Source organism: Rhipicephalus sanguineus, chromosome 1 (assembly GCF_013339695.2).
Source record: "Rhipicephalus sanguineus isolate Rsan-2018 chromosome 1, BIME_Rsan_1.4, whole genome shotgun sequence".
Classification (NCBI taxonomy): Eukaryota; Metazoa; Arthropoda; class Arachnida; order Ixodida; family Ixodidae; genus Rhipicephalus; species Rhipicephalus sanguineus.
The window spans coordinates 253,757,854-253,780,625 of NC_051176.1; the positions used below are offsets into that span (position 1 = coordinate 253,757,854).

Sequence of the window (22,772 nt, forward strand, 5' to 3'; positions counted from 1 at the left end):
CTGAAAATTGCGGTTCCAAACAAAGAAAAAAATTAAAAGTTTGGCAAACAGCACACTCAACTTGGATGCGAAAACGAGTTCTTAGCGCTCCTTTAAAGGGGCCCTTTTTCAGCATGGTCAATACTTTTTCAGCATGGTCAGAAAACGCTGCCAATCGGCAGTCGAGGCTCCCGTAAACACGCGAGCCAAACATTATAGCGCAGCACGCGGCCTGGGATTTACAATAAATTCGCAAAGTCAGCTAAAAAGCGCTTCCTCTTCTTTCGAGAAAAAGTGATGCCTACGGCGTCACAGGCAGGTTCCACGCCATTGGCTGATTTGAACATGGCGCGCTCGGTAGTTACTGCGGCCGCCGCTAAAGGCCGCCACTCGACCGCGCGCGATCGCACTGAATGTACGCCACACGTTCGAAGAAACAAAAAAAAAATAAAATGCGCTCAAGGTCAGGAGGCGCGCGTGACGTACCTTCTTCCCCCGCGCCGCCCCCCCCCCCCCCTCCCGCTTAGCTTCCAGCGCTTTCGTCGGGACGAGAGAAGAGAGAAAGCAATTACAACGTGCGACAAATCTTTGTGACTCTGCTCGTACTGGGCGGATTCTAAAAATTTTTGCGGCATTCAATTCGTGAGACACTTAGTTCCTTTAGAGAAGCCATTCCATGGCTCCTTGGAAAAATGTTGCAGGGTCCCTTTAAAAACGCGACGTGTCACTCACTCGCAAGAATTTCGGAGCTGCAGTCGATCTTGTAGGTTGATGTTCTGCAGTATTTTGGTGCTAATAATGTCTGAGCAACTGTCCACAGCGACCCTATATTCTTCCTTGGTGCAAATTTTTCCTGTAAGACAAGGTGGAGCACACGTGTGATTTGCACAAGTTTTTTTTTTTTCTTTCAGCATAAGCGAACATTTTGCCAGTTTTGCTACCTTGTTCCGCGCAAGTCCAGCTGTACTGGTTGAATAGTCCACGAGTCAGGTTTTGCGAAGCGTCTTCGTCTCTGAAGTTCGTGTGCGGGCAGACTTCGGGACCGTGTTCCACGATACACGCTCGGAACTTGTTGTGGCCGCTGAGAGGTGCGAGAGTAAAATTTAACACGCACGAACACATGGGTATAGCAAATGAAAATCATTCACACCTGCCTTAACAACGCATAATTAATGAAACAATTTACGTTACCACACTACGTCTGACTCTCCTGAAGCTCTCTTAATTGCGGATTGATAAGAAATCAATCTCTCTCGCTCATAGCAACCGACCACTTCAATATCGGTTTCACTTTCGAACGATGGTTCACTGGGGTTTCATCGCGATGCCGATACACTTGGACAGAATATGGAAGTATGTAAAAGCTATCGTGGCTTGCTGTTTTCCCAAGTGCTAAAAGATTATGTTTGTGTCTGTTAATGCCTTTGTTTTTGCATTTCAAGCAGTGGTGTAGCCAGGGGGGGGGGGCACACCAGACCCGTGCCCCTCCCCCGAAATTTTTTTCTCCCATGGAATACAGCCCACAGAATGACACTCGACCACACTTACCTGCCTGGATCCCACGTCGGATCAAGGCGTTCGCAGTGATCAAGAATCACTGCGAACGGCATAAAAGAATATTTCCTAGAATAAATAGTCGGCGAAGACGTAAGTATTGTACATTAAGCCCCCCCCCCCCCCTCCAAGAAAAAAAATATTAACAGGTTTGCCCGTTCTTGCGCTCACTTTGCATCAAAATTAAGCGCACGTGGTCGCGCTACGCCCTTCTAAGCATCGCGACGAAGTCGGCATAAGCGTAATAAATGTATGCTTGGCCTGCAACAGAGTGCGTTAAAAAAGGCTTTGCATAAAAAAACAAACTTTCGTACTTGCATGCTTCTTTTAGCTTCTCAGAGTCCTTCGTCATTTCCACGTTTGGAATGATGGCGTCGGTTATAATTTTTGCACACTGGGACAAAACGCTCTCAAATGCACTGGTATTACAGGCTTTCGCTGAAAACAATTTATAAGTATTCGTAAGAGAGTCGCGGGACAACAAAGGCACAAAAGCAAAGCTCGAATGAATATGCAATCACAAGTGGCACAGAATACTTACGAGAAAACGTGCAGAGCCACTCGTACTTTGTGTACATCCCAGAAGTTAATTCATTCAAGTTTGCCACGTCAGGAACGCTCACAGTGGGGCATAAGGACCTACTGCCTTGTAGAATACATATCTGATATTCACGTACATGTCTGCAAAGGTTAGGATTGAGAGAAGAGGAAACAAGAGCTCAACAGTAAAACAAAGATTACACCAGCAGCCATCTGAGACACAGCCACAGCAGTGATGCGTACGGAAAACTAGGCACAGATGGTGCAAATAAAATATCTCGGAAGCTTACTTGCACAGTATTTCTGCCACTTGAACGTTGGATATTCTGTCCAGATAAGGAATAACATCAACGTCAAGAGCCTGAGTGCACTCGTGAATGTTCTTTTCCAAATTTGCATTGGTGCAGTTGCCAGCTGGAAGTGAGAACGATATTCGCGGATCAAGTTCTCAATACAAACGACCGTTTCTTGTCTAAGTTTTTCTGCATGTGTGTACGTGCACGCGTGCATGTGCGTATGCTCGTGGCCTCAATGCTTACATCCAGTTATGCAAGTCCAGTTGTACATCTCCACTGCTCTTGCCGCGTCGTGAAGTAGTTTGATCTCGGTGAGTGACTTGTTCGGACAGAAGCCGTTGTGGACCTCCATGACGCAGTCTTCGTATTGGTGCAGGCCTCTACAACACATATGGCAAAATTATTATTATTTAAGGAACACCATCAAGCTCATCGAGTGGCTGAATGAGGACGATAACTCACTTGCACGCTTTGTCGAGCTTGACGTCAGCAGAACCGTTTACAGTGTAAGGCTTCACCCCTGTTTCAAGTAGCGAGTCACATTTCTTCAAGGCAAACTTGAGCGTTTCGTTTGTACACCCTGCAATTTTGAAGCATCACAATATTTTCATACAAAAGTACTCCGAGAGTACTTTTATTTATAACGAAAGAAATAACATTTTAGCGTGGCATGAACCTTCGCTAATACGATTAAAGGTCTAGAAAGGTATACACATGTGGAACCAAAAAAAATGCCATGTTGATTGAGGCCCGTGGGAACAACTCATTGCACTTGTCCACAGGAAAAAATTATCTCAAAAGCCAGTAAAGTTCAATCCGCTCAGTGACACTGTAAATGTGCTCGGAATTCAACCGCATAACTAAATTTCACTTTAAAATAAGGAAGAACATACGTCGAACAATTTACTGGATATAGGTATATGATGCTCGCTCACCTTCATAGTTGCAAGTCCAGTTGTAAGAATTAAATACCTCTTGCGTGAGTTCTGACATGTTGCTCTGCGAGTATATGCCTTCAACGGGACACGCGGTGTTCATTTCATTGACACATGCTTGATACGCGTGTACGCCCCTGAAAGTGTTAAATAGAGAGATTACAAATTGGCGCTATGGAAAACAAGCTCGCTTAGCGTGGTTTATGCGCCTTTTGATATGTGCAGGAGTATTTTTTTTTTTATAAATGAGGTGATGACTTTGACAAAGACAGTTTATTTCTTAAATCATTCAGGAACTTAACACTGAAGCAGTGGTAGCTGAACTTCTTTGTGCACATGCACTGTCACCGCTGTATTATTGCAATCAACCTAATTTCCTAGGAAAAGAAGTCGTCCGTTAAGGGGGAGGGGGCGGTAGGTGATACCTCCTGCTGGGTAGCTTCTTGTTTCCACTTACAGGAGCGCATCTTTCCCGCTTCTTTGACGGAGGTAGCAACATAATGTTTTAGCTTTTCAAAGAATAGCGGCTGCCTTGAATAGATGACGTTAAATGACTGATTCTGTATAGCCGCCAGTGTGACACCATAAGCATGGCATGCACTGAAGCAGCAGTACATTTTTTAACCATCTTTTAATTTTCATCCGTCTCTCAATTTCATCCAACTTTTCCATTTACATCTGCAAGTACATTTACTGACAGCGCATGGAAGGATACGGAACATATACACTTGTGTAATAGTGTTGTCATTTGCATCACCATTCACCGTGAGCCACAACTTCACAAACAACCACCGGACGTAGTTACAATTCTTTACAAAAAGTACGTCTGAAAGATAACGATTTGGACAGTCCCAAAAGCATTGGACATAGATGCTGCGGGTGAATGCGCCAGCTGCTTTCGTAGGTGCAAGGGTGATGACCCAGTAACATCGACAATCTCTTTTTTCCTCCCATTCCTAACAAGTATAAATTGTGCGTTCAATAACTGGCGTCGGGTTCGAGTCGGTCCACGGACCATACGCCGAACATGCGCTATAGCAAAACGCTATTGCGACAATGCCGTTGCGGCAGTCCTACGACTATAATAGTCTTGGTCACGCGCCTTTTATTATATACCAAGCTAAAATTAAAAAAAAAAAAGCTTCCATGTAGTAGATTTAGGCGTAGTACAGCGAAAGCGAACTTAAGCGTAACAACGTATTTTTTTTTCTTGCATAATGAGCATCCGTACTTGCACGCTTGGCGAAGTTTGTAGAGTTCCAGTGGTTCCTTGATGTTCGGTGACACAATTGTGGTTATCAGAGTCGAACAGTTCTCCAAGTACTCTTCTCGACAGACTTTCCCTGAAATAGACAATTGCTATCAATGGCTTGCTCTGAACACACGAAATCGTGGATCGCCCACCTTGTGTTTCGCACGTCCAAGAGTACGCCGTAAACGAGCCGTTTGTTACTGTTTGAAGGAGTTTCGCGTCGTTCGTGCCGTCCTCGCAGTACCGGAAACCTTGATGCAGCACACAAGACTGATAATCATGGTGCCCCTTGCACGCCGTCTTCAGCTGGCTCCACGTAGCTCCTTTCTTCGCGTACGGCAAGACGAGATTGGTCAGCAAAGCTGTGCAGTTGGCGATTTGCGCCGAAATGAAGTCTTCCATGCAAGAAACGGCTGAAATGGGAAAGCGGACCAGCGTTTACTCTGGTGCATGCGTTTCGCAGTAATTCTATGCTCGAGCACGCACCTTTTATTTCGCATGTCCAGTTATACATGCTGTACTTATTCTGGGTAAGCTCGTTCAGAGACGTTACAGTTAAGGTGTCGTTGTCCTTACAGAGGTTAGACAAGGTGTTCCCCAAACAGTCTTGGTACTTTCTTGTGTACCTGGGTAGGAAAATGTACATGCGGTTATTAAAAAAAAAACACACACACACAAGAGAAAGTCAGCAGCTCACTAAAAGGAACGTGCCATTAAAGACTTAAGGATTTATTTCACAAGCACATGGTCATCGACACAAGTGTAGGTAACAAACTTTTTAATGCCTAGCGCATTTAACCAGCTGCACCTGATTTCTAGGCTGAATAAATCCGTGGATTGAACACTGGCTATAAGCGAAGTGTGAGGAAGTGCTTACGACGGTGATATGAAGCACAACTCTAACAAGCAATCAAAACAGCCAGCGCTGTGTCAGTTAACACGAAGATAATGGCCCCTCCCCCCTTATTGTTACCAGTAACATTATCAGTAGCCAGAATAACGAATATTGCTCCAAAACTGAGAGCGAACAACGTATAGATAACGGTTTATCGACACGTGATTCGCCACCAACACAGTCGCCATACTTCCTAACTGAGTTCAACGTCTGTTTAATATTTTTACAGTTTCAGTCTCTGGCATTACTGCGTTCTGTCTCTATTGTCCTTATACTGCGGTCTTACTCTGTTGCACGCGTTTGTCGGGCATTCACGGGTACAGTATTCATGGTTGCCATTTTCCCGAACAAGATTAGCAGCATTTAACGATAATAAACATGTGTGCACATCAACCGATGATGGCTTCACCCATGATACCGAGCAGCGCGCTGCTATGTCCCCGTTACTGCCCTTCATGGGGCACTGTGCCAAATCCGAAATTGTGGTCGAGTGAGCCTTGTTGACGAAGTTGTGTTGTCGCCATGAATAGGTGGTCGTGGAGGCCGCAGGGACCTGAGCGCCGGTACCAACCGGTATGCAGTAAAGCCTGGAACGTTACTCACAGGATACTAAAATGTCTTCTTTGAATTACACGACGGATTACATTCCTGAAGTTTGAGAAGCTATCGCGGAGGCTGACAGACATACAGTCACTTACACGTTATACAGTCACTTAGAAGTTACAGATTAAGTGACTTGACGTGCAAACATAAGAACAATGACGAAACTGGCTATGTTGCTGGAATACGAGGAAGTTTCTTCGAAGTCCAGCAACCTTCACCCTGTCAACGCGCATTACAGTATACTAAGGCAGTGAACGCTAGGGAACAATCTCTCAGAACACTGCTCACGTGCATGCGGTCCTTAGCTGTCCGGAATCCGAAACGTTCTGAATGTTCGGCACGACGTAGGCGTCAACAATTTTATGGCACTGCTGAAACTGCTGCTGCAGCTCTTGTTCCGTGCACTGTGGACCTAAGTGCAGCATTGAGGAAAAAAACAAAACAAATGAACTATTATTCATCCATACAATCCGCAATAGGTATACTCATTATTTAGACAAGCGCAAGGATTCTCCCGACTTGTGCATCAAGGCTATTGCAGCAGAGGACGCGTGAGACAATTGCCAAACTCCGCATTCCTGCGTTGTGCAACGCAGCCGCCACTGCAGCCAGCTAAAAATATAGGCTCGCGACGATTCGCCTATCGGAGGTTTATTTCGGCGCGGTCTGCTATTTTGCGGTTGTCAACTGCGAGGGTCATTGTCATGAACGAACAGCATTGGTTCTTGGATACCTATGTAGAATTGCCCCCTTTGGTCCAGTTATGCACTTACTGTCTTTTGCTCACTTCGACCTTTCTATTTATAGGATAACTTTAAGACATCAAATGGCGTCTTGAGTTATTCAGCCAGACAAAACCTGTACCTATTTTGTACATCGATTGGTCGTGTGAAGTGATAACCATATTCGGATAGGAATAAGTTGAGCATGTCGTGCATAAATAATTAGGCTAAGAATCAACGACAACAGGGATTATCTCTGCTTTTAATGTAGAAGAAAAAAATTAAGCGAGCGAAGAACAGGGAAACAAGGTATTACACACACTTAAAAATATTGCGACCCATGTAGTACAGATCATAATGCTCACAGGCTCGTGTGGATCACGTCATCCTTGGACACTGAGCATCCGAGAAACTACAGCACTGAATAAGGCGTGAAATCGCCACAAAATAATTGTATGACCAATGCGACGTTAATTGTCAATCTAATAGCCAAGGTGAACGAAAGTCTCAATTACAAAGAAAAAAAAAACATTTGCTGCCAGAAATTTCGCTTTATACATTCGATACTCCACGTGCCAAAAAGACCAACGTTACTAAAAAAAAAAAAGAACTGATCGTAAAGCCCAATGCTCTTTTCGTGCACTCTCCTATCACTGCGCCCTACTGCGGAATGCCGCACGGAAGCCCTGCTAGTCATTAAATTTTCAAACGATAAGTGGCGGGCCTGCCGCGGCAGGGTGGCAATAAACCGTGTTGCAACATTTCTACAGTCGCTCTACTTTTTTGTTTTTAATCGTCGTCACTGTCAGAACACCATCTTCAGGTTATCTGCTTCGTCTATAATTTTGTATTTAAATTCCAGGTTTCAATCGGATAGAGTGGCATGTACAAGGGTCACGATATTGGCTATTGGCTCGAAAAACCGACTCCTGCTATTATCTTCAATCTCTCCCTCACTTCTGTCACTCGTGCATGCGAGCAGGTCGCATTGCATTGCAGGTAGAGTTGAAAATATCCTGTTATCACGGTCCACATTCTCTAGGGGCTGTATCTTCCAGTCACCCAAAGTAAGTGGACTTTTCTTCGGCCCTGATGCACTGGGAGTTGCCGGAGAGGGGAGGCATAGTGGGAGTTCCCTACCACGCGACAGTTGCACATGAACTAATCGTAGGAATCAAAAGGTTAGTCACCTATAGCTCTGTTTGCGGAGATTCTGGCTAAACCTAGAAAAGCATATAATCACGTAAGGAAGCCTCAAATTTTTCATGTTACTCTATTACTTTAACACAATACAAACTTGGCTTTACTGGAGGCTGCCTCGAACGAGATGTGGTGTACCTCGTGACGTATTTGAAACACATCCCGCTTTATGCGTTCAAGCGCTGTAGGATGCGTAGAAATTCTTGTGAAGTCGTAGCGTGTGAAGTTCACAATCAGTAGGAAAGATAGACAACGGTTGGTCGTGTGCGCAGCTTGTGGCTTCTGTTGTGCCAACTCGTAAGCGCAATGCACTTAAGAGGCGGTCTGCCACTCATACCTGGATGTTCTAGTTATCGGTTCTCTTCAGCGCTCGAGAAAAAAAAATCATTATCATACATTAAACAATGCTCTCCGTGTACGTGTACGGACTTCTAGGAACCAATATGAAAACTTCTAGAAACCAAATATGAAAGCACCAGCAAACCTTAATATTTATTGTACATGCGCACGAATGCGCACAAAGCGTTACTGTATAAACGGCTCCAAGGGCAGTTGTTGAGGGCAAGGTGTCTGCCATAATTATTTGTTCTTGGGGCCTTTCTCACAGAATTAATAAGTCTACTAGGTCTGATATGTGTAAAAGAAATAGTAAAAATGACTCGCATGCCTCGGCACCCCTGCCATCTTGCACGGCTTACCTTGAATGTTATTTTCGTTAAAACACACAAAAAAAACCACACTGCTGAAAGTGGTACCGGTTTGTTATGCGTGGGCATAGAAATGGTGCTAACCTTAATCTAAAATCTGAGCCCCTGCGGCCATTTGAGCATGTACTGCACAGTGGATCTGTATACCGCACGGGAATCTCCGACATACCCTAAGTGGCAACGGTAGTTATTAAAGCGCTGAACTACGCCTAAGCGCACAGCTGCCAGGCCGACGAGATACGACCTCGACGAGGTGTCTTTGGGGAGTGTTTATGATGAGTTTAGGCTGTCTCAGAAAACAGGACTAAATGCCTAAATCCTTACAAATGACATCGATAATATAATAAGACCCTTATTTCAGTTATGACAGATATCGATTACCGCATGCCACTAGTATGGTCCGGTGCTCTTGCCGCACATCGTCAGCTCAACTTACTCTTGAAAGCGCAAGTCCAGTTGTACATGCCGTAGACGCCATCAGTGAAAGTTTCCAGAAGCCTATCATTCCTCTTGTATTCCTCCGGGCAAGTTCCTAGCAGTTTTTTCAAAACGCAGTCTTGATACTCATGCACGGCTCTGAAAAAGGTATTCCAATATGGTAAGCAGACAGCGACCTTCGTACAGTCACTATACGTTTATGAGACTTCAAAACTGACACCTATAACAGGCGGCATACAATTACATGTATTGTAAGGCACAACGCAGCGATATGGATCATTGGTGAAAATAACTAACCAGTAGGATGAAAAAAGTTACGACATGCATACCATGAGGAAGGCTGCAGCTATATTCCCATCGAATTAACCATAATTTGTGGTGAGGCTTAAAGAAATTAGATATTCGCAAGCGGTGCTATTTACTAGGTTTCAAAAAAATTAAATGCAGTAGTGCTGCATAAGAATTTAGGGAAATCAAGGAAATGACAGTAGAAGGACACGTCAGTGCATCATTAACTTAAATATTTCTCCCTCCCCAGCGTCCTAGGAAAAATGTTAACGAATAAAGCCCTGCATGCTGACGCTTATCTGCCTTGCGAATTTTTCTAGTTCTGTGCAATTCCAGACAGGTATCGTATATACTGCATTAGTGCATCGCCTTCGACGTGTCTTGCCTTGTAGTTGTGTCACTGCGCTGCATTACGCATTTATGATTTATTGGGTTCCTTCCTCCTGTAATAACAATTAACAAGAACCTCGGATCACCAGGCATTTCGTATAAGCCAGTTTTATCGTAGCTGAGTTCTTACATTAAATGTGTTGCGCTTCACATTCCGAAGGCTTCCTTCTTTCTCCAGTGTTATTTTTTTTTATTGTGTATCAGTAGTTCAACCTTCGAAGTGAGAATGGCTAACGAAGATTCATAAATAGCAACGTGGCGTGCATCCGCGATTTATTTCACAGCACAGAAGACCCGAATGGTGTTCTCGGGAGGAGTGCTACAATAGTGTTCGTTTATATGCAGCACTCATTTCGATCACCTGTCCTATGTAAGACGAAAATCAACTCACGTGCAAGCGATCTTCAAGCTGCTGTAGTTTGCGGCTAACGACGCTCTAGCGTGTGGAATTACAACCTTTGTGATATATGCCTCGAAGCATGGCTTCGCCTTTTCTTGAAACGTTTCTTTGGAGCAGGATGGAAGATCTGAGAAGACAATAAGTGGGCTCAGTTGAAGATGACATCTGAAAAGGCCTCACAGTAGATGTACGTACCTTTTGTGGCATCACAAGTCCAGTTGTACGCGTTGTAATACTCAGTAGCCGATTGTTTTATGGCATCAATTACAGACTGCCCTTCCTCCGAACACATCAGGGCGCTTTGGCTGGATACACATTCTTGGTAGTATCGAAGGTACCTTGAGAGTAGTTTTTAGAAATATTTAGCATTTTCATATTGAGTGACTCGTGATGAACATCATAGAAGAAAGCTCATTGCTTACTTGCAGGCTACTTTCAGATTTGACGCATGAGATCTATTCGCCGACGCGGGCAAAACAATTGTTGTCATAATTCCTTTGCACTCCTTTAACATTCCCTCCACGGCTGTCTTCGTGCACGTTTTCACTGCAGAAAAAATCACCATAACAATCAAAAAAGCTTAATGAAGGTATGTTTTTAGAAGAACATGAGCAACTCTGTAAAAGAGTACGCACAGCAGAGACAGATTAATTTGTAAACTCCTTTCTGCTAGTTTTCTCCAGGTGCAAAGGCGAATCAAGAAGTTCTCTGAAATAATGTACATACCTTCAGAGGCATCTGCTTTGCACACTTCCTCATAAAACTTGTACTTTTCTCCGACTTCGATCATCTCTGGCATGGAAAGAGTTTTTGGCGTTTTGCCGCAGGTTTCAGTGAATTCTTGGTTGATGCACGTTGTGTAATAATGGAGGTATCTGAGAGGAAAAGCGAAATCAATGTGGTTTGCTATAATGCAAACTGACGTAAGATCTTTTACGAGTGTTTTCTTACGGATGCATGTACGAGGGCTTTAGCATGACCATTACAGCATGCAAAGGAGACAGTTTTTCAGGAGAAGATGGAGATTGGAAATGATGTACTGTGACCGAACACGATATATCCCTTGAGCGAACAGTTAAAGCGATGTAATTTCGGCACGGAACGTTGCTCTAATAATAGCTGTTGGGTTTTAACGTCCGAAAACCACGATATGATGAGGGACGCCGAACGTCGCTCTGAAGAAAAGTTCCCTAGTTGCTGGCTTCCGAGAATGCTGATGCTTGCCTACGCGGTACATTCATCTACAACCACTGTCACTATCAGCCTGTATAATGTTAGCCTTACTGATTCCATTTATTTTAATTAATTGTCTCTTTTGAGCATAAAGGACCGTAAAACAGTATCACGTTTCCTAAATTTTCCCATGCACATGAAATATTGACCAGAACAGAAAAAAAACAGGCATTTCCGTTTTAACGATCCGCCACAATGAAGTAACGAAATACACTGTTTCTTCCGAACGAGCTGTACCTGCACGTAGTTGCTCGATCACTGGTGCCGTTTTTCTTCTCAAGATGCTTGCCCAAATAACGAAGAAATCCTTTACATTCCAAAAAATTCTCGGCCAGGCGCTTCGTATCGCAAGTATCTGAATGAAGAAGAAAAGGTAAGCATACGGTATTTCCTTCTACAGCACTGCACAGTCACAGCATTGCCCACCTGGTGCTTCGGAGAACTTGCATGTCCAATTGTACTTGGCAGGTATATCGATCGCAACGTGTTGCAGCGATCTATAACTGGGCAGAACATCCTTTTCACCGCACTTGTCTCTAATAACATCTTGTAAACATTGTCCATAGTACCCAACACCTCTGTTATGAAAAAGTAAACCCAATCAATTATGCGATGAGCTCTCCCTTATCGTCTATTGAGTTCACGATACCAAGCGCCATAACATACTTGCAAGCTTCGGCCATCTCGGTGCTGACAGCATTTGGGTAAGCATTCGGCTTAATAATTGCTGTGACAATACCAAGGCACACGTCAAAGCTTTCCGCAGTTAAATTACACGTGGCTTCTGCAACAACAACAACAACAACAAAAGAAAAAAAAGAAGTACGGTTAGCGCCGTGCCCACAGCATAAGTAACGATCAGCAAAAGTGATGGGCTTGCAGAGCTGTCGTACATTGGAAATACTTACCCTGTTCCTGAGCACAGACAGTTTCGTACTGCTTGACGTACCAAGAAATTTCGCTAGTGTTGTCATATAGCTTCACAAAGGACGCATTAGTGCAATCTTCAAATACGGAATTAAGGCAAGTCTTGTACGCTTCAAGACCTCTGAATGTCAAAAAAAAAAGGAACAAGCTTGCGTCATGAAAAAAAAAAAATAACGACCTAGACGACGAACTGCTTAGAGAGAAGGCTTACTGGCATGCGAAACGACGATGAGTTTTGAGTCTCACGAAGGGAATTAGTTGATACTTCAAGATGCCAAAACATTCCTGAGCGTCTCGAGAAAGAGTCTCCTTCGAGCAAGGTACAGCTTCAGGGCCCACAGCGGAGGACCCATTTTCTGTGGGAAGTGACAGTGATTTGAATGTTCTATCTTTTCAGAGTTCGCTTTAAGTGGATATTACGTGTACGAAAAGGAGAAAGTAATCTCACGTACTCTTTCCTTCACAGACCCACTTGTGCTCCCAGAGGAGGTTCCCTGATGCCTCGTTGATTGCGGACATGTTGAGATTGCCTTCTAAAGGGCAGAACTTTTCTCCTTCGTCAAGCACACAACGTTCATATTCTCTGTATGACCTAAACAAACAAACATATATCATATCACCTTTCATATACTGGCATGGTCAGGCAGCATTCGACATAGGGTTATAATGCCCGCTGCTTTTTAAAACTATGCAGATTTTTGTATATTCTGCTTCGCAAGAGCTGCTAGGAACTTGAAGTACATTTATCACACGTTCAAGAAAGTTGTTGTAGAGCAAAATAAAATCAGAAATAGCTAAAGTTTAAAATAAACCACCAATTTTACTGCGCACGTAACAAAGAGGATGAAAAACGCACATTCATGCATTTTATCGCAGTCTCTAAAGCAGCACGCACTCACATTTCCAGCTGATAGCTAAAGAGCGACCATTCGAGTATCCACAAAGTCTGAAACGCGCCTGAAATCCCACTGAAGTCCCAATTAATTGTAACGAAATGTGCCTTTCACGCCACATATTTTACACAATGCTATGCTTGGAGATATCTAAAAAATTATTATACACTTGTTCGGCTACTACTGCGAACTATTTGCAGGAACATTAGCGGGAATAATGGCTTAGTTTAATTCACGATATAAGCGCACAGCCAAAAATTGCAATTAAAGGGATCATACGATTATAATTGTAAGTATAATTGATTTGCAAAGCCGCCCCACCACTTCTGCAGGTAGAGCAGGCAGTATATAAGCTCGAGACTGCACTGCCTCTCATAACTGTTACAATAGAACCGCAATGATTAAGGTCGGAAAGACGGCGTAAACGTTATCGCAGTGTCCCAGCATATTTAAAGTTTTCACAAAAATCAGGTAGCAAGCATAGTAGCCGAAACTTCTTTTTCACCGTTATCTACAGTGCAGTCTGGCATTATAGTGCAAAACGCCATATTAACAGTCAGACAAAGAAGTGGACAGGCGTAGTTAGTTATCCACCGGACAGTCCAGTTTCCACAAGCGTACGCGGGGCAGCTTACAACTCTTGCTTGCAAGTTTTTCGCATGCACGCCAACAGAAACGGATCTGCGTGCGTCATGTTAAGCATGCCACTCACCGGCAAGCAGTGACCAATCCTTCAGGGTCATTGCTTTCTCTAAGCTTTGCGAAACTCTCCGGCTTGATCCATTTTTCAAAGCAATTCTTAATGTGTGGTTGCATGTCAGCGTAAGAGCAAGCCGTAACTGAAAAAATAAAAGGGGATTGATGAATGAAGCGTGGGATTGTTCTTCACATAGATAAGCTCAAAGTCCTCTTCTCCGTGCATCATTTTGAATTTGAATTAATTTGCTCCACCAGTACAAGTTTACGTGATAGCGTTCACGTAATTTGCCACAATATAAATAACGATTGATTAGGAGACTAATATCTTGCTTGCTTTATGTGGTCGCGTAGTTGTCAACTGAATTGACGAAATGGGTAGAAGAGGAGTGGTAAGCGCGAATGCATGTACTCTAAGTGCGGTATAGCACTGCATTTCCGCGGTGAAAATATGCAGCTGTCTCATAAAGCGTTGAAATATGACGCCAGATAGTGTAGCACGTATATTCGAGAAGCATTACAAAGCAATTGGCTACCTGTTAATGGATTGACTCATTCCCCGAAATAAATATGGGCAGGCTTAAGCGGCGCAGGAAGGAACAAAGCAAAATAAACAAAACGTTACGACTTGCCTTTGCTAGAACACACCCAGTTGTACTTGTCCAGTAAAACTTTTGTCAAGTTTCGTATCTTCGTGCTTATGCTCAACGTGATGTTTGGACAAGCTTTGGTATGAGAGCTGGCGGCACAGATTTCGTAATACCTCAGGTACCTAAAGCACAGGAGGAAAAGAAGAGACGGGCATAGCGAGATACCTAAGTTGCTCTCTGCATGTTGACGAAAGAGTTTCATGAAGCGAAGTTGGAAGCGCTCCACTGTAAGAGGTTGCAGGTGCGATTGCACCGACCACATATGCTACCATTAAACATACAACGGTCATTTGCTCTAGAGCAAAGCATCGGTCAATCAGCCACCTTGTGTATATTTTTGGTTCAGTACATTTATACACCTGCACCTGTTTCGAACGCAACCCGGACATAAAGCCAGCCACCTTCATACGTCACCATAAGAGTGGTCAACAATAAGCCATATTCGAACAGGCACGGAGTCACGGCAAATTTGCTCAGTTTGTCACCTATATAAACAAATGTCATAATTTTATGCCAGTATAAGAGAATCGGACTAAAAACGAAATAAATATGACCATATTTAAATTTTTTTAGCGCGCACGAAAGACGAGGACAAGAAAGAGACACACGAGCGCTCGTGTGTCTCTTTCTTGTCCTCGTCTTTTGTGCGCGCTAAAAAAGTTTAAATATGGATACATACCAACTTCCCCAGTTATCTGTCTTACTGCTAAATATGACCACTTTCGCGCACATAGCCCAGGAAGCAAAGGCCGAACCAATCCACAAATTTTGCTTGTCGCTTGTCCGAATGTACAAACCCTTTCTTTTTCTCGCTCTGTACTGCGGACTGCACCAATAAGCCAAACTGCAAAATGAAAACACTAAGCCATACGAAGACAAGCCGTTGTCTGGCTGTGCGAAATCATCTTAGTTATTCCTTTAGTATGATCGAAGGTTTGCAGTCGATTCTTTTTTTCACATAGTAACAGCATCAAAATTCAGAAGGAAAATGGGCATTTTCCCTAACGTCCTGTGCATGTGTGCGACATCCGTATCTCCCTAGTTGTATTTCAAGTGTATAACACGACCTACGAGCCTGTGTGTCACTTTCTACGCTTGCTAAACCGAGGCAATCGTGTCTACCTGCAAACCTCGGACACGTTGAAGGCAAATAACTTAACTGCCTTGTTGTGTCTGGCAGTGTGACACTCAAGGAAAAACATCGATCAAACGTGGTGGCCTCGATCATGAAGCACAGAGTCTAAGAAACGCCCAGAGATACCCGTCTTTACCCCAGCTGAACCGGAAGCACAATGGAAACACTCAATTCGCAGTTAAGTATTTTTCCCAGCGACCTTCCCTTGAGCCATAACCACGTGCTCAAAGAGGTGCGCCTCCGTGCCAGCGTACGCTTATATTATCGTTGATTATCTTTGATAACAAGGTTATGCCCTAACTATTTCGCATTTCGTTTTTTTTTTACGTTCAGTGGAAGAGGGCATAACTAGCGTCCGTTTCTGTTCAGATCGCGTCGATGAGATACAGAGGTTGCTCGGCCAAAAGGCAGAGTTTTCACAACCCGAACTGCACTGAAACCAACGTGCGCTGCGGACGCCTTCATACATCGCACCTAGATGCTTAAATAGCGTGACAGACATAGACCTCTGAAATAGTTTCTAAGCTAGGAAACGACATTAACCTCCAGTGTGCTCAGGAGCGTGCACTATTAATCAAGGCCTGGTTAAATGCTGGCTATATCCAGGAAACCAGACGAAAAATGTCCGGTTTCCTGGTTATATCTAGCACTTTAAGCGGGACCTGATTAAGAGTGTAGAGAGAGAGCGACGCCGAAATAACGACAATGCAGTAACCGTCGCAAGTGCTTATTATCGAACGCTGCACAAGAACGCTATTGAATCTCAAGCAGACCTATTTGAAACAGCCGCGTCGCTAAGCTACGAACACTAGCAGCTGTGGATAGCAAGCGGGAAAAAACTATGCTGTGTGACCGTACTTGCATGCTTGTCTCAAATTTCCCACGTTGTCGTCGTTACTGGACATAGGCATAACGACGCTGGTTATTATGCTCGTACACTGTATGATGTTTTCCAGAAGGGCCTCTTCGGTGCACGTGGACGCTGCATGTAAAACAATGCGTTGTATGTATGCATTGCTGAGATTATTATGTTTTTATCTTTCTTCTCCCCCCCCCTCCCCAGTTCCTCGCCTTACCTGGTGTTTCTTCTCCTGCACAGATCTTGCTGAATTCGGCTATAGGTTGAAAGAACTCCTTCGCCTCACCCAGTATGGTGGAGACGGACGATGTGCTGCACGAGTCTGAGACCTCTTCGTTGACGCAGGCTTCGTAGTAATTCGCAGCCCTGGCATAAACAGCGGTAGTTTATGACATTGTTCGAACGCCGAAATTATCGTGTGTGCAGGCACTAGATGGCGAGCAAGGGCTTCTATAGAATCATCTTTGTTCTTTTCCGAAGCTGTTAGTACGGCAATATATATTAATAGGAGTACGTAAGGTCGTTTAAGAAGGAAACCGGTGCATATTCCAAAGAGAGGGCAGGCAAAAGTTAGCTACGGAGTGTGCCATTTTTCTGTTTTTCCCTTTTTCTAAACGCGAGATACCTTCAAGTGCGCTCCAATTAAGGAAAGGTGCACTTCATCACACCGCTTCAAACTTCAAAGTTTGAACAAGGGAGTTCTGCTTTAAAACTCAAGCATTTGTGAGAGTGGCTACGTAGGTGTTAAGAGCATATACATCGCATAGCGCAGGAGCTCGCCAATGCGGAAACTCGCGCTTCAAAGGCCAGGACAGCGCTACCGTAGAAGTACACGGCTTAATACTCGAAAATGACCATAACGGAAAGTAAATCATTTATTCGGTCCGCGATTCAAAAAGCAATGGAGAAAAAAATAGCAAATGAAGAATTGGTAGTAATATCATCGTCCTTACCGGCACATTTCTCGCTGTTCTCTTGCGGTTGCCGTAGCATTGGCCTTGATCGGTAACGCAATGTCAGTTAGGAATGGCGTACATCGGCGTAGCTTTTCCGACAACGAAGATAAGGAGCAGGCTGGAATGAAGCGGTCGAGAGAGATTGCGAAAAGGAAATAATGAAATGCCCTATTAACATTTCAACAAAGCGCAAGTAGGCGCTGCTAATTTACATACGTTGCGTGGCCCTCGGGATACAAGTCCACCGGTATTTAATCTGCAAGTCAAGGGCGTACGCTAGGACTTCCGGAGACGGCGGGTAGAGGGTGTCAGTTTTACAGTGCTCGCTGTAGATTTCCTGTATACAGTTGTCGTAGTACTGTATTCCACTGGAAATCAGGCAAGCAGTCATGTATTCTTTAAGTTTTTCAACAAAACCGTGCAGCTCACGTGATAAATATTACGAAACTTCACCGCGGGGACTTTGCTATAGTTTGACAGCACGTATTCGAAGCACTTTAGACACACGCTCCAACCGACTTCCCCTCCCGATTAAGTGTCAAAAGATTCGTAACAGTCGCAATGCGACATTAGCCGCTTACCCAACATTGAACGAAAATGTCAGAGTAAATATTGGCAGATTACATTTTTTAAGCAACCAAAGAACTTAAATTGTCTGCGTCGAGTTGTAGTCGTCTCACACAAAAATAACCATCCTTTTTGTGGTAATGTCACTTCTACGAACCTCCCAGACGTTGAAATTTCACGAATAATTAAACTAGCATCCGTTTATGAAATATCTAGAAAAATAGGAAAGTCCACATTTAAAAAAAAAAAGATCTAATTTGGGTTTTCAACGAGTCTGGCATGTGTCTGGCATCCAGATGTCAACAACGGCCTTAAAGCACTCTTCATATAATGCCTCTTTTTAAGTGCTCCAAGGAACGATCGTGATTACATCATTCTGGATCTCCATTTTAAGCACATTTTAGCATTTACGTACTGCTCCAGTATTAGCTCTTAATTCTCACATCTTGCGTTTGTGACAATCGGGATTTTGTTTGTCTCCTGTCAATCACATAGACACGCCACAATTATACATTAACACTACTAGCGATTAGGCTATTACGATGAAACGTCCTGTGGGAACTTTGCATACCCGCACGATGACAAAGCAGAATGGGTAAAGCTGACAATGCTGTTGGTCGGTTTCAGTCGTGCGTTCATGCCTGTGCTATAAACAGGTTTTAGCTATTCCAGCAGTTCAAAGGTCAGACCTGTACTTTGCTTAGACATAATGGCTGTAACCGGAAAAATACTTGTAGAACAGTTGTCATGTCAGAGACATTTAAATGACGCATACTGTTTTCCAGTAACATTGTTAGAGCTTCACTCATAACAATAATACATGGAGGTACATGTTCTTGCTAATTGCTTGTAACTGTCGTGGCGTTCATGCGCGGTTCGTCAATGCTCTAGGCTAAAAATGGCCAATAACGCGCGTTTTTTTTTATTAAAGCCAGTTCAACGCCTGTAAAATCTGAGTAAACAGCGCAGCTGGAAAGCAAGCGCCACCACTTGGCGAACGCAGATTGAGTTATTTCTTCATCTTTCTTCACCATCACCTTCTTTTACCTTTCTTTCTTTTTTTATATCTCTACATCTTTTAACACGAAACTGTTTTATGCCGGGGTCCACCATGGCTCCATTGACGTATTTCCGTCACGGATATGACGTTGTATAATATAAAGACTAACAGATGGCAAAGAAAAAAACTAGAAGAAAAAGTTCCGTCACTGGGAGTCGAGTTTACGACCCCTCTTTCAACAGCGCGCTGCGCGAAATGATTCGGCCACGGACGGCACGTTCTTCGCCGTACTAACGGCGAGCTATTTATATACACCATTTGCCGATGGCGGTACTCAGAGATCGGTGATACATCAGCATGTTTCCGTTATCAATAGCGAGATCGCACGAAGGGCTCGAAGGGCGCGCTTTGAAGGTCGTCGCCCCACCCGCTGCGATGAGCGCGCAACGGGTGGGGCGTCCTCAGCGCCCTCACTTCCCCTTTCTACCCCCTTGCTATACTATACCATGCCTGGCTATGCTGTGCTAGTAGCTGCTTGGCACATACCCGGTTTCATACGCGCCGAGTTTTCAGTCTATACGACACCGGCCTTACTCCGAGCTTAAACGGCTCCGCTATTAAAAGGCTACGCTCATGCGCTTGTTTACTTAAATATACTGCAGCGCCAGATTGCACGTTGTACACAGACTGGCATGTTGCAATTTTTGCGAAGATATGGCTAAAACGCAACGGCGGGACGAGCTTATATGTCAATAGGACGACAGGACGTGAAGCTGTCGCGACAAGCGCATCTTACTTGCAGGCGTCTGAGAGGTTTCTTCTGGATGCATTCAGGTTGGCGCTCGGAATCACCACTGTCTCCAAGATTCCTAAACACTCCCTCAGGCGGCTTCCCGAAATCTTGCACAGTTTACCTGGAACAACGACACCAAAGCGTTTCCCGCAGTGACTATACGTAAAGCCGCTTTTATGTTTAATGAGCTATTCGTTTAAGGCTCTTTGTTTTCCCCTCTACGGAAATTTAAAACTGCGTTGCATGACGCACATCAATGGAGACAATTTTGTTATTGTGTAAGTGTAGAATATTGTACGCGTACCAAATGATTAATCAACTTACTGTTCTCAGGAACAGTGCAGACAAATGAGTACTTCTTCAGCAAGTCGAGATGCGCCTGCACGGTCTGGGATTTGTTGAGCTTCTCAATGTTACCGCAGTTCTGCTCCGAAATCACTCTGCTGGTGCACTTTTGGTAGTAGTACAGACCTCTACGAAGAAAATCGACATCAACAGCTATTTCCATTTAGAAGTCATACAGGTAACCGTGTTATTTTGATGTTGCGCAAGCATTCACGTTTGCAATCGTGAGCGTTCTCACTAAATCTGTTTGAATTCTCAAGCTGCGTTCCTGTACTACGCCGGCTAAAATAACAGCGAAAGCAAGCCCATCAGCGTCCGAGGATAGCGCTTCAGGACTTCATTTAAGATTCATTTCAAGACGTTTCCACAAAATCAAAGGAATTTTCACAAACTTCAACCAAGCTGACGACTTGCTTCCCCGACCATGCACATTTGAAGAATGCAGGAAGTATGCGCTATTTTTTCTTCTGCAGCACCTGTTAATCTTGGCTTAAATTAGAATCCGAGGCACTTACTTTACACATGTAAGAGAAAATGGCCGACTGCTTTGGTCTACATTTTCTGTACAGATTTCATCTATATATATATGAACGTCGCACTGATTTCGTCTTGCCATGATATGCAAAAGTATCTTATGTCGTGTCTTTCGCTTTCTTTTACTTTCACATATTTTTTTTGTCTTTGCAGGTTTTTAATGGGTTTAATTGTATCTCCTTTTGCTATAACGATTTACTTTTCATTAAGAATTGCTTTCATTCAGAGCTTTGTGTATCATAATGTATCATGATGTATCAACCAAGTAAACAATTTTCTGTCTTCACTAATTATCGATCTTTTGTCTCATTCCCTTAAAGTGCATACATTTACACATGTTTTGTTATTTCTTGCATCATTATTATTTTGTACCGCGGTTCATTTGCTGCTGGACTTTGTAGGGGGCCGGAGCTTTGTCAAGCTGCAGTTCTCCGGTTTTTTTTTTTCCGTCACCCTATTTTTCGTGGAGAAATAAGAGTTTCTTTTATTTATTTATTTATTTATTTATTTATTTATTTATTTATTTATTTATTTATTTATTTATTTATTTATTTATTTATTTATTTATTTATTTATTTATTTATTAGAATAAAGGCGTTTAAAACCTAGCCCGGTAGACATGTTTAAAGCATCACGGTTTTCGACATGTCTTAGTGTGCGATTCTTTTGGACACTTCTGCACTCAAACAAAGTAGTCACGCCCGTAGCATTTCAGACACACAAAATTTAAGAAATTAAAATTCGTAACATACAGGCAAATGATATTTCAACTTTCTGCCGAAATATTAAAAATACTATGATATTGGATTTTACCTGCACGCTGAAAGCAATTTCGAGCTTGCTTGTATGTGAGGAAGGACGAAGTATTTGATGAGCCCGAAGCAACTCTTCAGGTTGTCCACGAGCACCGTTTCATTGCAGGTTTTGTTGATACCCTCTGAAGGTATTTGCTTCGGGACGACAAAAGCTGCACAAAAGGAAAAGTGTTTTTTTTTTCGTTTTGTCAGTGTTTCTTCTCAAGTGCACTTAGTCAGCAAGATACGAAAATACCTACATTTGTTACAAACCCAAGCGTACTCATTGAACAGGCCCTTGGTGTTTTCGGAAATCGACTTGTTTGAAAGCAAATCCTTTGAATTGGGACATATTAGTTTTGTCTGCTTCAGTACGCAAGATTGGTAATCATGCACCGCCCTGTGAAAATAAACAAGAACAAGGGCGGATGAGGAACAAAGGCGACAATTGAGGAAGGCAGTAATACAAGAGCACGTAGGGCAGCGACATTTACGTCCACGGGTGGCGGTGGTCATTACCTGCAAGCTATCTCCAACTGGTTCTCGTCAGACAAGTCCTGGATGTGTGGAAGGACCTTCAGTACTATATATCCTCTGCACTGCCGGATTCTCTCCTTGTAGTTGTCCTTCGTGCAGGATGGAACTGCACATACAATACAGCCACAGCTACCATAAGACAGGCTTAACAAGGAGCACCGCATAGCATCCGTCACGGCCTCGAGAATCGCTCACCTGCAGTCTTGTCGAGGTCGCACACCCACTTGTAAGTGTTGCTTATACCCTTAGTGTACTCCAAAACTTCAGGGGAAAGATTGTCCGATCGCCTTTTCCACGTCGCAATGCTTAACGATTTCTGACCAGACGCAGGCGTTGAAGTCATTTAAAGCTCTATAAATTGAAACATGTGAGGCTGATAAGTTGTGATTGCGCTATAGACAAAACGTTCGAGACACTCACCTGCACGCGTGCTGAAGATTGTTCACGCTGGATGAATCGGCAGATAACGGAATGACTTCGAACGTTATGAATCCTTTGCACTCTTTCAGCTTTGGTAGCAGCAGGCCAGACGTGCATCGATTTTCTGATACAAAAAAAAAAAAAAAAACGTTACTGAAGTAACGGTGTAAATTACGGATAATCCAGCTTACCCGTCGTTTCTTCTACCATGTCGCACGTCCACTGGTAGCGCCT

The 22,772-nt window shown here is 43.6% G+C and overlaps 1 protein-coding gene, 1 long non-coding RNA gene and 1 pseudogene across 2 annotated transcripts; all 3 read right to left on the reverse strand.

The window, feature by feature from the left end:
• Window positions 1-707: 707 nt before the first annotated feature.
• On the reverse strand, window positions 708-4,958 carry LOC119382371 (uncharacterized; annotated as a pseudogene).
• A 4,165-nt stretch (window positions 4,959-9,123) lies between these two features.
• On the reverse strand, window positions 9,124-10,531 carry LOC125756524 (uncharacterized). The gene is made up of 3 exons (XR_007414571.1): window positions 10,395-10,531; window positions 10,191-10,326; window positions 9,124-9,259 (listed from the first exon to the last, which is right to left on the reverse strand). It is a non-coding gene; the product is annotated as an uncharacterized LOC125756524 (long non-coding RNA).
• Window positions 10,532-19,907: 9,376 nt separating this feature from the next.
• Window positions 19,908-22,461, reverse strand: LOC125757280 (uncharacterized). Its single transcript, XM_049412721.1, has 5 exons — window positions 22,314-22,461; window positions 22,101-22,224; window positions 21,865-21,981; window positions 20,233-20,381; window positions 19,908-20,029 (listed from the first exon to the last, which is right to left on the reverse strand). The coding sequence occupies exons 1-5, from the start codon at window positions 22,459-22,461 to the stop codon at window positions 19,908-19,910; spliced, it is 660 nt and encodes a 219-aa protein (XP_049268678.1).
• Window positions 22,462-22,772: the final 311 nt, after the last annotated feature.

Excerpts from the sequence above, each read along its gene's own strand:
- LOC125757280 (XM_049412721.1), bottom strand. The coding sequence starts at position 22,461 with ATGACTTCAACGCCTGCGTCTGGTCAGAAATCGTTAAGCATTGCGACG. Across the intron at positions 21,982-22,100 it reads CAGTTGGAGATAGCTTGCAG|GGCGGTGCATGATTACCAAT; the intron begins GTAATGACCACC and ends TTATTTTCACAG. Across the intron at positions 20,382-21,864 it reads ACCAAGGGCCTGTTCAATGA|AGGTCTGTACTACTACCAAA; the intron begins GTACGCTTGGGT and ends TTTTCTTCGTAG.